The sequence below is a fragment of the Equus caballus genome, chromosome X, assembly GCF_041296265.1.
Source record: "Equus caballus isolate H_3958 breed thoroughbred chromosome X, TB-T2T, whole genome shotgun sequence".
In the NCBI taxonomy this organism is placed as follows: Eukaryota; Metazoa; Chordata; class Mammalia; order Perissodactyla; family Equidae; genus Equus; species Equus caballus.
In genome coordinates this window covers 3,463,860-3,478,160 of record NC_091715.1, presented here as the reverse complement: position 1 = coordinate 3,478,160, position 14,301 = coordinate 3,463,860, and the positions used below count along the sequence as shown (strand labels likewise).

Here is a 14,301-nt window from a genome sequence, read left to right as displayed (position 1 = left end):
GCTTGAATGCTTTATTCTTCCAGCAACTCAGGAGACGTCAGAGCTAGATCATGCTGGAATTCAAGGAAAGGGCAGGAAGAGACACAAAACTGAAGGCCATGATTTTATAGTCCATTGTCTCTTGTCCTATAGTAGTTAAAAATAGAGTTTTGTTTTGTTTTGTTTCTTTACTTCGAGACATTCATGTGGTAGACTGACCCGATGGAGAATTTTAAACTACACAGAATTTTACTCCTCAAATTTTCCCCTGCAAAATTGCTCAAGATTTTTCAAGTTTCTCACCAAGCATATGTTTTTAATATGTGGCAGAATAAATTATACAAAAGTCTAGGCTTTGGATGGATCAATTTTGAAATAAATGATTTTTTGAAAAATACATTTCAGTTGCGCATCCAAGTGAGGATTTCTTTAGGAATAGCTAATTTAATTTACTTTAACTGTAAAATGTTAATACCTCTAGTATATCGAGGGTGGACACAGAAATACATCTCTGAATTTATACCCTGAAATTTATTTCAGCGGATATGTTTTTTCCCGTAATGAAGTGGTACATGGTTTTGCCAGTGAGACAAATGTCCTTTGACCTCTTATTGCCACAAAGCATATTTTTAGGGGATGGGGGATGTGACTGCTCTGAGAGGCTTTATTTATAGCATCTGGGGATGAGCAAGCAAAGACTACTCTAAATTGTGGAAGGATAAAGAGATTGCATGCTTTTACTGAAGTGAAAGTGTAAATGTAGTTTCATTTTCTTAAACAGCATTTGTGTGTGTGTGTGTAAGAACATCCCATAAAACCAGTGTCCTGCAGGAGGGGGAGGGTAGGGAAAACGAGATGGAAATGAGTGAAGGAGATCCTGAAAGAGCTGAATGCCACTGTATCCAGAAATTCACATGCCTGAGAGACAATCTGAGCCTTCTTTGCTAAGTAAAAGCTGCTTTTCTATCTTTTGGGTTTTCATTTGCATGTCCACAATTTTGCACCTGCAGGTCTATTCCAGAAGGCGATCATCCAGAGCGGGACTGCCCTGTCCAGCTGGGCAGTGAACTACCAGCCTGCCAAGTACACTCGGATATTGGCAGATAAAGTCGGCTGCAACATGCTGGATACCACAGACATGGTGGAATGCCTTCGGAATAAGAACTATAAAGAGCTCATTCAGCAGACCATCACCCCAGCTACATACCACATTTCCTTTGGCCCTGTCATTGATGGGGATGTCATCCCAGACGACCCTCAGATCCTGATGGAGCAGGGGGAATTCCTTAATTATGACATCATGCTTGGTGTCAACCAGGGGGAAGGCTTGAAGTTTGTTGACGGCATTGTAGACAATGAAGATGGCGTGACGCCCAATGACTTTGACTTCTCTGTGTCCAACTTTGTGGACAACCTTTATGGCTATCCAGAGGGGAAAGACACCTTGCGGGAGACCATCAAATTCATGTACACAGACTGGGCAGATAAGGAAAACCCTGAAACTCGACGGAAAACTCTGGTAGCTCTCTTTACTGATCACCAGTGGGTGGCCCCCGCTGTGGCCACAGCTGACCTGCACGCTCAGTATGGGTCTCCAACATATTTCTATGCCTTCTACCACCACTGCCAAAGCGAAATGAAGCCCAGCTGGGCAGACTCAGCCCATGGCGACGAAGTACCCTATGTCTTTGGGATCCCCATGATTGGCCCTACTGAACTTTTCAGCTGTAACTTCTCTAAGAATGATGTTATGCTCAGTGCAGTGGTCATGACGTACTGGACAAATTTCGCCAAAACCGGGTATGTTGTTTTCCACATCAGGTTATCTCCCTCCTTCTAGCTTGTCTGCTTCCTCTATATAAGTGTGTTTCCATGACTGAATACACCACAGTATACAGGCGCACACACACATGCACACACAAGAACAGTCACTTTCCCCCAAAATCTATGGGGCCCTTGTGTTTTTTTCACTCCTAAATTTTTTTTGTCAAACCAGATTTTTACCAGAGTGCTAGTTGCATATTGAAAATTCTGTTTCCTACTTGCTGGGGCAGGATTTAGACATATTTGGCAATTCTGTTGAAAGCTGATCCCAGAGTTTCAAATCTAAATAGGACTTTAGCTCATTTGGTAAATAATAGGGTTATCAAAATACACGGGCCACATAACTAATTGTGTTTATTGTGTAGCCACAGGAATGAAATAAATCTCATAATAACTATAGAGAAATAATCTCTGTGTGTATATATATAATATGTATACATATATTTATATGCATGTACAAGATAGTATTTCTCTATAATTATGAGATTTATTTCATATATCTACATATATTTACAAATATATTTATTCATTTATAAATCATTTATACATATTTCATAAATAAATGTAAATTTCATATATGTATATATACAAGATATCTATCTATATACATCTAAGGAAAGCTCATTGATTAAATGTAGTAGAAAATATACAAGAGCTACACATACAACAGGGTCCACCAATATTCTGCTGAGCAGATTCTCTGCAAACAATGACAGAAAAGGCTCCCCAACATCTTAAATAGCTACAAATATCATGGCATTTTTGCATTTTCTCTTGTCTAATAGCATAATTGTGGAAATTAATGAGGTATCATTCTGTTCTACCTGCATGTGCTTCTGTCATTAACCTTGAGCCTCTTGTACTGAATTAAAAATGAAGATGCCCATAGCTCTGAGGGGTGGTAAATCTCCCTGCGGAATGCTGGATGGCGGAGTTAGGCTCCCCCACTGCAGCAGCCCTGCATTGCCTGGAACTTATGAAGCTCTAGTAAGAGGATTGGGAGATGCTGAAGGTTCCCATGCTCAGGGGTTTAGCAATATCTTTCTTTACAATGATTCCAAATATTCTTTGGTGAGAAATGATTTCAGAATATTTTTTTGTCTTAGCAAAAGTATGGCATGTTTATTGAGTGGAAAATGTATCGTATCGATGCCTACTTTGAAGCATCATATTTTGCAAATTTGGTCAAAGAAAGGCTCTTAGGGCAATGGAGAAGGGAGAAGGTACAACCACTTGGGAGAGATGCTTGCCTGTCACCAGTAGGTTCTTTCTTCAACAAGGAAATAATTAAAATCAAGTTTACAAGTAATTTTAAGTAACTTTTGTTTATAACACTCCTAAAACTACTGTAACAAAGTATCAAAAACACTGTGGCTTAAAACAACATGAATTTATTGTTCCGTTTCTTGATGCTAGAAGTCCAAAATGAAGCTGTCGGCAGGGCTGAGCTCACGCTAGAACCTTTAGGGGAATATTTTCACAATTCTTAGCTTTTGGAGGTTTACTGGCAATCTTTGGCATTGCTTGACTTGTAGCTACATCACTCCAGTCTCCGCCTCTGTCATCACATGGCAGTCTCTCTGTGTGTCTGTCTTTAGATGGTTGTCTTCTTAGAAGGGTGCCAGTCATATTGGTTTAGAAGTGCATCCTACTACGGTATGACCTCATCTTATCTTGCAATGACCCTATTTCCAATAAGGTCATATTCTGAGGTACTAGGGGTGGGACTTCAGCATATCTTACTTTGAGAGGGAAAAGTTCAACTCATAACGTCTTTTAGAGGCAAGACCATGCCCAGTTGTGTCATAGAACTCAGATAAGTGATGCCTACTCTTGCAAAGTTTGGCATTCTCTCGAAGCAAAAAGACTCATATGGGCATTTCCCAAACTATGGCGACGCCCATTCTTTCCTCACTACATTGGCATCCAAACATATCATTCTTTACATAATATCTAAACACACCGTCATGACTTACTTTTGTTAAAACTTTTTTAACACATACTTTTTTCCCCCTTACATATGTTGGAAATAAACTTTATATGATTTTCTTAAATGGGAAGTTGGTATCATTCATCAATTTAACTCAACAATTAAAAAAATTGTGAAATCCAAATAAAGCCATTAAATTCTTTTTAACTCTTCTTGCCTGCCAAAGGCTCTGAGGCTGATGCTCTCTCATTGTTAAAAGAAAGCAAAAGATGAAGGCAATTAATTAGTGTCATCAGATGGTAAAGAACTGCTAGCACCAAGTGGATACTTTCACCGGGACCTATCAAAGGCTGAGCCAGGATTGAAAATACCACAATATTCAGTTATTGAGTGCTTTTTAATGCCCTAACTCTATTTCCTAAAATCACGTTGCCTAGTGCCTGCGGCTCGTGCTCCTTACATGGAGAACACAGACATGGAGATGTCAAATAGCCCGCGATTAGTCACTGGCTAAACATATTCATGTGGCCATTAGCGGTATGTGTTTAGGGTGATTTGGCTTTCATAAAGGTGTTAAAGTAGCTAGAACAGATGGGGAAGGAGAAAGGACTTCAATTTGAAGGAATAGTTCTGATCTCACCAGCGTCCAAAACTTCAGATAGAGATCTCACTGAGGCAACAGGATATAGATAATGGAGGGCCTTGGGTGTCGGTCTGAAGAATCTGGACTTTATTCAAACAGGAACTCTTTTTGTTCCTGCAGTCCATGTGGAGCAGAGCTGAAATCATACTTAAGGATATCAGTGCAGTGAGTTTTCTTAATTTCATTAATTCAGAGAAGGTAGTTGGAATGACCCAAGTCATCCTTAAAGAAAGATGCTCAGAACTTTCTCTAACCTGCATTGCAAATGTAAGGAAATAGGGGGAAACATTTCAATGACAATTGGTTTAGTAAGAAAACAGGGAATTGAGCTGATGGGCAGAGTCTAGTGATTTAGATCTTTGTCAATGGATGAGAGAGGATGAAAGGTAGTTGCTAGTTATTTATTTTAAATAGGGTAGTGGCATGATCAGCCCTGTGCAGAGGAGGATATCCTTGTCCCCAAGGGGCAGCTTCAATGTAGTCCACATGAGGAGAATGAGCCAAAATGGTTCCAGTAAGGGAACAGCATAGGATAGATCATATCTCTCTATGTGAGGTGAGATGTTTAACTCTGTTCTCCAGAACACATACTAAGGGCATGACCCATAGAATATGAGGGAACACGTCAGTAACTTCAAATGCTCCCTGTAAGCACTAGAGAAATAGGAGTTTGATTATAAGAATATCTTGCTATCAGCTATCACAACACATTGCTATGGAGACAGGATTGCGTTGCATCAGGACTTGCCTTATCATTTGGTGGTACTTCAAATCTTTTACACCTCACAAACAGTACCGTGATGTTCCTAATTGTTCATAAATTTGGCAAGACAAAGTGTACACTGATACTTCTTTTCATACATCCAAAAGCTAACGGTTCTGACCTTGTCTCTAGGTTTAAATGTACATATATCTGTTACGCCAACTTTTTTGTGTGTTTTGTGGAGCACAGAAAAATAATGTTGGGAATGTGCATGTGGAAAGCATGGAAAGAATGAAGAAAAGGAAGAAAAAAGAAGAAAGGAAGGAAGAGAGAGGAGAGAGAGAGGGAGAGAAGGAGAAGGAAGGAAGGGAGGAAGGACAGAGGAGAGTTCCTTTGTAGCTTGGAGGCTGTTTCAACAATCCAGTTTAGAAGACTAAACAAAATGATGCTGGAAAAGAACAATGTAGGCCAAAACATTAAGTACTGGTATAGAAATGAGGCTGACTTTGAGAGTTTGATAAATGAGAAGTAATGTCAAGGAAAAATTAAAACTAATTCAATGCTTGCAAAGGAATACAAAGAATTAAAATCTGTCTTATAAAATCTCTTGGGTAATGAGACCTAATTGGTCCACAGAATTAAGGTGCTCATTAATCAAACACCAATGCAATTTGAGTTCTTTGTGGAAAGAAGTGCATAAAAAGGGAACAAGAGAGAAACTTGGCCTCTATAGAAGGTATGGTCACGAGTAGCACTTTAAGCAATCAAAGGATGCGTTGTATAGTGAAGGCCTTAAATGCTACTAGAATTCAGAGATGGAAGGATAGTTCTGTAATGGTCACTGAATCCAACGTATATTTTGATTTTTTGACTTTGTTCACAGGACTTTGGTGTACATATGCTTGAGATGCCATCTCTACTTTTGAATTTGCTGGTATCCTATGATTAATTTATATTCAACCTTTGAAAAATCTTTGCAAAAAGCAGGAAAGAGACACTTAGGGAGGATGGCTTAGAGAGAGTTGCAGCATAAATCTGGTTTTAAAAGTGACCTTTATTGCCAAAAAGTCTTTTGAGCTGAGTGAATGAACATCTCCACTTGTTGTACAGGAGTCACCAAACACATATTCTTGGTGCATAAAGTCATTTTCTTGTTAGAGGTCAGTAACAAAGAGTCAACCACGACATTGTTTCACATGTAAGGAGAACCTTATACCACTGAAAGGAGCATGTCAGAGGGTTTACTGATACATTTAAAGAAATCGATTGTATTACCTATCTCTAGCAAATAAAATGAACCACAAAATCTTAGAAACACATTTAACTATCCGCTGCCAAGATAGTGTCTCAAATGAAATATGACAGGTGAAAACGTATGTGTTAGGCATTGGGAAATCTGGCTGAAGATACGCATGGAAGCTTTTAGTAGGGAGAGAAGACATGTCTGTTTCTTTCTATCCTTATTCGTTATAATCATCAGTTTTACTCATGGGAATTAAAACATACTATATGCTGAAGTAAAGTCTAGAAACAAGATGCTGATATCCCACTTTGAGATCATACAGTTTTTGGAGTGTTTGACAAGGGAAAATGATGGGATTTCATAAGCTCCGTGAGTTTATCTTGGTTTACGGCTTCTGACTGTGGATCTCCAAGAGCTTTAATAGATAGACTGTATCAGGCTAAAGCTTACTTACTTGGATTTTCAAAATCCTCTGCTCTATTCTTTGAGAACAAAATAAATGTGGTTCTTTACCTTTCAAATATATGCTGAATTCCATCAAAAATAGCCTAATATCTGCATGAACAGAACACTCTCTTTCCCAAATGCCTGCTCCTTAATAAAAGGTCAATACATCTAATAGGCCCATTGCAGTGAAATCAGATCAATGGAAAACTAGTTGGAATCCTTACTACCTTTCGTTGCTTTTAGAGCAGTAAAAATTGATGACACGTGTTTCCATGGCAGATTCCAATTAAATAGGAATTTTTAAAAAATTTATTTCAGAAGACTCAAAGAAACATGAGGTGCTGTACTGAATCCAACATATTTTAAAAACATACAACAATTTAGAAAATAAATAAAAAGCAGATTACTTTAAATACATTAATGTTTATAGTAGAACACAGAAATAAGAAACTTCATGGCATTAGGACCTGTAATTTTATATCTTGTTTTTTCATCCTTTTAGTAAAATAAAAGCACAGCAGTTAGTGCATACTCAGTTAAGAGGTAAATTTTATTTTTCTTGTATACCACATATATAATCATATTTTATATCATATATCTATATATCTCTGTATATGTATCCAGCATATAGTATACCATATGCACTCTTGTATGCAGTATATTTTTATACAGTATATGGCATATATGGTATATTGTATACCATACATGCTGTGGTACACAGCATACTTTTATACAGCATATATGATATACTGTATATAGTATACTGTACATACAGTGGTATCCAGTATACTTTTATACAGCATATACTATATACAGTGTATTGCACACTGTATATACCTTGGCTATATACTTTATAGTGTACTTTAGTACACTTTATAGTCTTCTCTTTCTAAGAAGTTTTTGGGTATTCTAATTTATATATTAGCAGAAAGGGATAATATTTATGAAGCTCTTACTCTATGCCAGGAATTTTGTAGTTACTATTTAACCTTCATCACTTCCAATGCCAATGTTCTTATCTATTCCATAGATGAGGAAGATTAGGCTATGAGAAGCCAAAGAATTTGCTCAAGATTTCACAGCTGTAAAGAGGGAAAGCAGCAGAGGTTAATACATGGAAGAGATTTTGGCAGCCTCTGATGGAGGGCTAAAGTCCTTCCTTCAGCAGATGTTGCACCTGTTGGTCAAGTATATTGTTTGCAGCCTGCACAGTGCCTGGTAATATCTGTAGACTTGAAATCTTCAAGTAGGACCTTCTGGTCCCCCAGCTTTCTGGCATGTGAGCAAATAGGCAGTGGCTGCAGGCAGCCTTGGAAAAGTGCAGCCAAGAAGTTGTTACCTGGAAGGTAGAAGGTACAGCACCCAGGGCACCGGATTCAGGTGCTGCAAATTCAACTCGTTCTGAATGTTCAATGCTATCCACTAGGGGACTTTTTCCATGCGTAATCCCAAATTGTTTTAAACAAATAAACATTAAGATGAAATCTGTTTTACACTTTACCAACCCTAAAAAATTGGAAGAAATGAGAATTCGATATCTTTGGGGAGTTGTTTGCTATCTTGAAAGAGTTAGTTGCAAAGATGTTTAAAGCACAATGTTTTGTGGATTGTCTTTTAATTTTGATGATTCTCCTTCTGCCTGTGCCCACTTTTGTAAATAACAAGACAATTCTTTGTTCTTCGTAATTGCCAAGTGCACTTAACATCTACAAAAACCCTCAATTTCTTGCACTGTGTTACTTCTCCTAAACATGTTAACTTCACCACATCTAAAAGTACTATGTTATCAAAATTCTTAGAATTAGTGGAGTGTTGTTTGACCCTTACATGACTCAGTCTTCAAAAGATTTTCAAGTATTTAGGTATTTCTCTTTCAAATAGAGAGCAAACAAATAATGCATAGTTCTATTTATTAGCATTTTTAAATTACAAAAGCCTATTCTGATTGGATTTTTAACATATTTTAGTTGTTAAAACTGCAATGTCTATTCAGTGACCTCGGAAGCAATTCTTAAGCAAGAAAGAGAATGCCCCAGTTTTTGAACAATAGCTTCTAATCAGGATATCTCAATTCCGATACTATAGACATTTGAGACCCAATACTTCTTCGCATGTGAGGGGCTGTCCTGTGCATTGGAGAATGTTCAGCGGTGCCCCTGGCCTCTACAAATGGGTGGAATGCATATGAATGCATAACACTCCTCTCCATTTATGACAATCAAAAACATCTCCAGACACTGCCAAATGTCCTTGTGGGGCTAGTCACCGCTGGTTGGAATTTATGGCTCAAAAGTAGTTCAACTTGAGAGACTGAAAATTTTCTTAGTCACATTTTGTTTTCCTTCTTCATTGTTGAAGATAATTTGATACAATTAAAAATAGTAGAAATGTTATGAAAACGCCATAATACTGCCATCAGAAATTATTTTTAAAATAAAGTTTAGAGGGGATTTTAGGGAAAAGACAAAATGGTAGCCTCGTTTGGATGAAAGCAGGATGTATCTATTGCTACTTGGGTACTTGGTGCTCATCAATAAACATGTGTGATTAACTGATCATAATTTCCTGGTTTATTTGATTAAGAGATTTACTTGTCACATGTGGAAGAATGTGACCTTCTTTCTCTTTTTTCTTCCTTCTGTCCCCAGTGACCCTAATCAGCCAGTTCCTCAGGATACCAAGTTCATTCACACAAAACCCAATCGCTTTGAGGAAGTGGCCTGGTCCAAGTATAACCCCAAAGACCAGCTATATCTGCATATTGGCCTGAAACCCAGAGTGAGGGATCACTATCGAGCTACAAAAGTGGCTTTCTGGTTGGAACTTGTCCCTCACTTGCACAACTTGAATGAGATATTCCAGTATGTTTCAACAACCACAAAGGTCCCTCCTCCTGACATGACCTCCTTTCCCTATGGAACCCGGCGATCTCCTGCCAAGATATGGCCAACAACCAAACGCCCAGCAATCACTCCTGCTAACAATCCCAAACACTCCAAGGACCCTCATAAAACAGGGCCTGAGGACACAACCGTCCTCATTGAAACCAAACGGGATTATTCCACTGAATTAAGTGTCACCATCGCCGTAGGGGCTTCCTTACTCTTCCTGAACATTTTGGCATTTGCTGCGCTGTACTACAAGAAGGACAAGAGACGCCATGAGACGCACAGGCGCCCCAGTCCTCAGAGAAATACAACGAATGACATTGCTCACATCCAGAATGAAGAGATCATGTCACTGCAGATGAAACAGCTGGAGCACGATCATGAGTGTGAATCCCTCCAAGCTCATGACACACTGAGGCTCACCTGTCCACCAGACTACACTCTCACGCTGCGCAGGTCCCCAGATGACATCCCACTTATGACACCAAACACCATCACCATGATTCCAAACACACTGACGGGGATGCAGCCTTTGCACACCTTCAATACCTTCAGTGGAGGACAAAACAGTACAAATTTACCCCACGGACATTCAACCACTAGAGTATAGCTTTGCCGTTTCCCTTCCTTCCCTCTGCTCCTCCTCTCAGCAACATTGAAGAGAGAAAGAAGAGAGAAGCAACATCTTTACACAAGGAATGTTCTCCATCCCACTGACTTAGGACAAAAAAGTTAAAGAGTCATCATTGTGTCCCTGCAGACCCATCCCATTGGCATTTCCCAGTATGACAACATCAACTTCTGACCCTATGAAATGTGAAAAGTATACATTGCTGTTATAATACTGCTTTAAGATCTCCACCACTCCAGCAAATGTTTAGTGTGACTAGGACATCACCTTTTCAAGGACCTGGATGTTTCCTGTTTCCAACATAACAATAGAAGCTGACACTTCTGGAACTCAGCCAGGGACAAAATTTTTTTTTTAAATTATGATTGGAAAAAAAAGTTCTTTATGTGCCATATGATGGATGGCTCTACTTGAGTGAAGAAAGAGTTTATGGGCTTTTACCCAGCATATGGAGCTGTAATCTAGAGAGAAGGAAAAGTAGAATTTTATTATTAAAATAAAAGAACTGACTATGCAGTAACATACGTATAGTTCTGTGCAAAGAGATGTTTTGCCAGCCTGAACTATATTTAAGAAACTTTGTAAAAAAAAATGTATATAGCTGTGAGTTTAAACAAAAACACACACAGAAAACAAACAAAAAATGAACAAAAAAGCTTTTATTGGTGTTTTCAGTTTGAAAGAGCTTTTAGCAAGATTGTGCTTTCCATTGTGGTCTGTATGTATATAAATATATATATATACATTAGTCATATCACCTCTGTTTCCTCCAGGACAAAGGAGGGTTTTCTTCTTAATTACTTGTGGTAAATGAAGACACGGGGTTTTCTAACACATTTCATTTGTAGGAAGATGTGGTGTCACACAGCAGACCCAGACCCTCTGTGTGACTGGGCTCTTTCCCCTTTTCTGGTTGCACAAGTGCATGCGACAGCATTTTTAGGAGACTGTTGTTTTAGGAAACTTTCATTTTTGTGTGTTAAGCCTTCATGAAGTTGCAACACAAAGATGGATCCCCAACGTGGAGTCTCTTTAAAGCTTTCTGAATTAGAGACACGCACATGCAGAGAGACAGCAGGAAAAACAAAATACAAATCTCATTCTGTAGTCCTGGTTCTCTGACTATGTTTAGGAAGAGTTGCTTCCCACCCCAGGACCCTGCCAAAAAGGAAAGAAAGCTTGCCTTTCGTGGGGCCATGCCCTGCCGAGTAAATACGGCTCTGTGTTCCCCAGCAGCTGCGGAAGAGTTTGGCTGGTGAAGTACCTGCTCAGCTTAGCTAATCAGATTGAAGGAGGCCATGTGTCTTTCCCTTTTTTTTGAAGCAGTAAATCCCTTATTTATCAGTAAGCAGGGTTTTTTTAATTCTTTATATCATTTATGGGATAAAACATATGCTTGTCTAAAAATACTGCTTTTTGTGGGTTTGTGTATCAGTCACCGATCAATGAATATTATAGAAAGAAAACAAAAAAGACAGAACATTAAAGTGCTTTGCATGGATTTTCCTGGAAGTTAGGTTAGCTTCACTGTCAGGATTACATATGGAAATTATTCACTTATTTTAAATTGACAACTTGGTGACCACATATTTGTCCCTCCGACAACTTGTCATCTTCTCACTGTCCTTTCAATTTACCTTAAGGAATGTTTTGAACGTCATAAAATGGAAGGAAAAAATAATAACTGATTATATTTGCCTTTTAAAAATTATTGCAACACCAGGAAATAGTAGCCAAAGATATTTGAAGATAATGTCTCTGGGCTTGATTGTGGTTATTCTAGAAACCCAGTCTTGAAAGTCATTGCTAAGTTGGGCATTCTCCACAAAGGTAGTCCAACTTCCTTGCCCCATCACACACCTTTGAATACAGAACCCCTAAACTAAAACTGTAGCGATAGATATCAGAGTGTTTGAAAATGCCCTCTAGAACAAGACAGGTCTTAGAAATGCATATAAAAGTCACACAATAAATTCTGTTCTTTATCTTGATTTGAATTTGAGAGTGATTCTCTGTATATACATATGTGAAATATAATCCCAACTTTGCACACAGTGAAGCAACACTCCTTTCTTGCAGCTAGAGGTGTCATGGATAAGATTTTTGTCCCCCATTCATCATTTTCTAAAGCTATCGTCAGGCCATTTCTGCAAGCTATGTATTACCCCAGCTGGGCTATGGCAAATAAGCTCTCCATGAAACCACAAAGGAAGTGATGCTTGGCATCAATGTTGGTCCAGTATGTTTGTAATGTGAATTCCAGTATTTGTTTAGTATTTCCAATTGTCTTCTGCTAGCAATATGCACAGTAATGTATCAGGCTTGTGATATTTGGATAAGGAAAAAAAAAAGAGTTCTTGTTAAGTGAATAACTTTAGCTTTTACAGAGGATTATGTTCAAAAGCAATTTAATACACCTTAAATAATATCTTATTTCTACATGGAAAGAAGTTATAGAATCTTCATAGAGTTCTATGAGAATAAAATATACTTGCTATCTATAAAAAAGAGAAAAAATAGAAAAAAATGAGAAAAAAATAAGTTAAAAAAAACACTTTCCTAGGCTTTTATTCTTGACCTTCAAAGGCACGCAGGGTTTAATGGTTTCTTGGGTTATTATTTTGCGATTTTGTTTTTGATTTTGCCTTAAGTAATGATAGAAGATATATATGGCTGGACACATATGTATAAACTTTTCAGCAGCATTTTTAATAATAAAATATCACAGTATTTTCTAATGCTTTGTGCAGATAATTATGCGTCCGTTCTTTTTTGTAGGTGGCCTATTTCATTTGCTTCCTTCCTTCTTTGAATGCCTTTTTAATTTTAAAAGCTAAGTGGTACATCTGACATAGACTATAAATGGAAAACTCAGTTTGTAACAGATCGGTTTCTTACAGTCTGTCCTGGCACAGTTTTCATGCCACTGTTGGGGAACTTCTACTGGCCTGACACTGGAAAAGGAAGCCCTGGATGGTGAAACTCATGATAAGATGTTTTCTGCAGTGGAACACTTGGATTCATTACTTCTACCACAGTCGATTCTTATGTTGCTGGGTTTTGAGTTGTGTTTGACATAAAATGCGTTAAAGCTTTCAGAGAGCCTTATCTGAGTATATCTTCAAGTTACAGCAAAAAATTCTACCAAATAAAATTCAAGAGGCAGAAAATTACTATCCCGTCAATGAGAGCTAATTTGTCAAGCCCTTACTGTGCATGTCACCATTCCTTTTCTAACTTGCAATTCACAGTGGCCCTAAGGAGCAGGCACCTGTGTTAGTCCTATTTGACAACTGAAGAAGTTGAGAACGGGAAACTAAGCTTTGAGGAAGCAGAACTTAGATTCAAAGCAAGATAGTGTGTCTTCAGAGCCCAAACTTTTCACCAATAAGGGATATGGCAAAAATTGCTAAGTCAAGTTCACGCACGTCATGGTAATACTAGCTAATTATCAGATAAAGAAAAACAGTAAATACTGTGACTGTTACTATATTTGAACTCTGAATTGTTTTAGATGTGGGACTCAGGTCATTTCCTGTATGTGAGGCACAAAGGATATATATTATATGTAAATAATAATAAATATAATCTATTTAAATAATAATAATATATCATATTATTTTAATTTATTATAATACAAATATATGAATATATTTTATGTAGAAAATATAATTATATTTATAATTAGAAATAAATATAGAAATAATATAAAATATTTACATGAAACAAACATTTATATATAAAATCACGTATAATATATACCATATATATTATACAATATGTAATATATATTTTCTACATTTATTTATATACATATTTTATATATTACATATAGTAAATATGTATATTTTACTTCTATGTATATATATCATTATATATGCAACACGTAAATATATGTATATTATCTCATACATAGTATGTATCATATCTATAAATATTTTATAAATATATAAGCAATGTTTTATATGCATATATAGTATACATATATGTTTAATGAAAATTGTCATGGATTT

At 37.4% G+C, this 14,301-nt stretch overlaps 1 protein-coding gene across 10 annotated transcripts in view; it reads left to right on the top strand.

Moving 5' to 3' along the window:
• The window catches only part of NLGN4X (neuroligin 4 X-linked), a 295,552-nt gene extending 282,526 nt beyond the window's left edge, over positions 1–13,026 (top strand). For all 10 annotated transcript variants that reach the window (XM_014728751.3, XM_023633866.2, XM_070258121.1 and 7 more), the window contains 2 exons: positions 990–1,779; positions 9,418–13,026. In XM_014728751.3, the coding sequence (XP_014584237.1) occupies positions 990–1,779; positions 9,418–10,267 (1,640 nt within the window). In that variant the 3' untranslated portion in view covers positions 10,268–13,026. The remainder of the gene's footprint in view (positions 1–989; positions 1,780–9,417) is intronic.
• Positions 13,027–14,301: the final 1,275 nt, after the last annotated feature.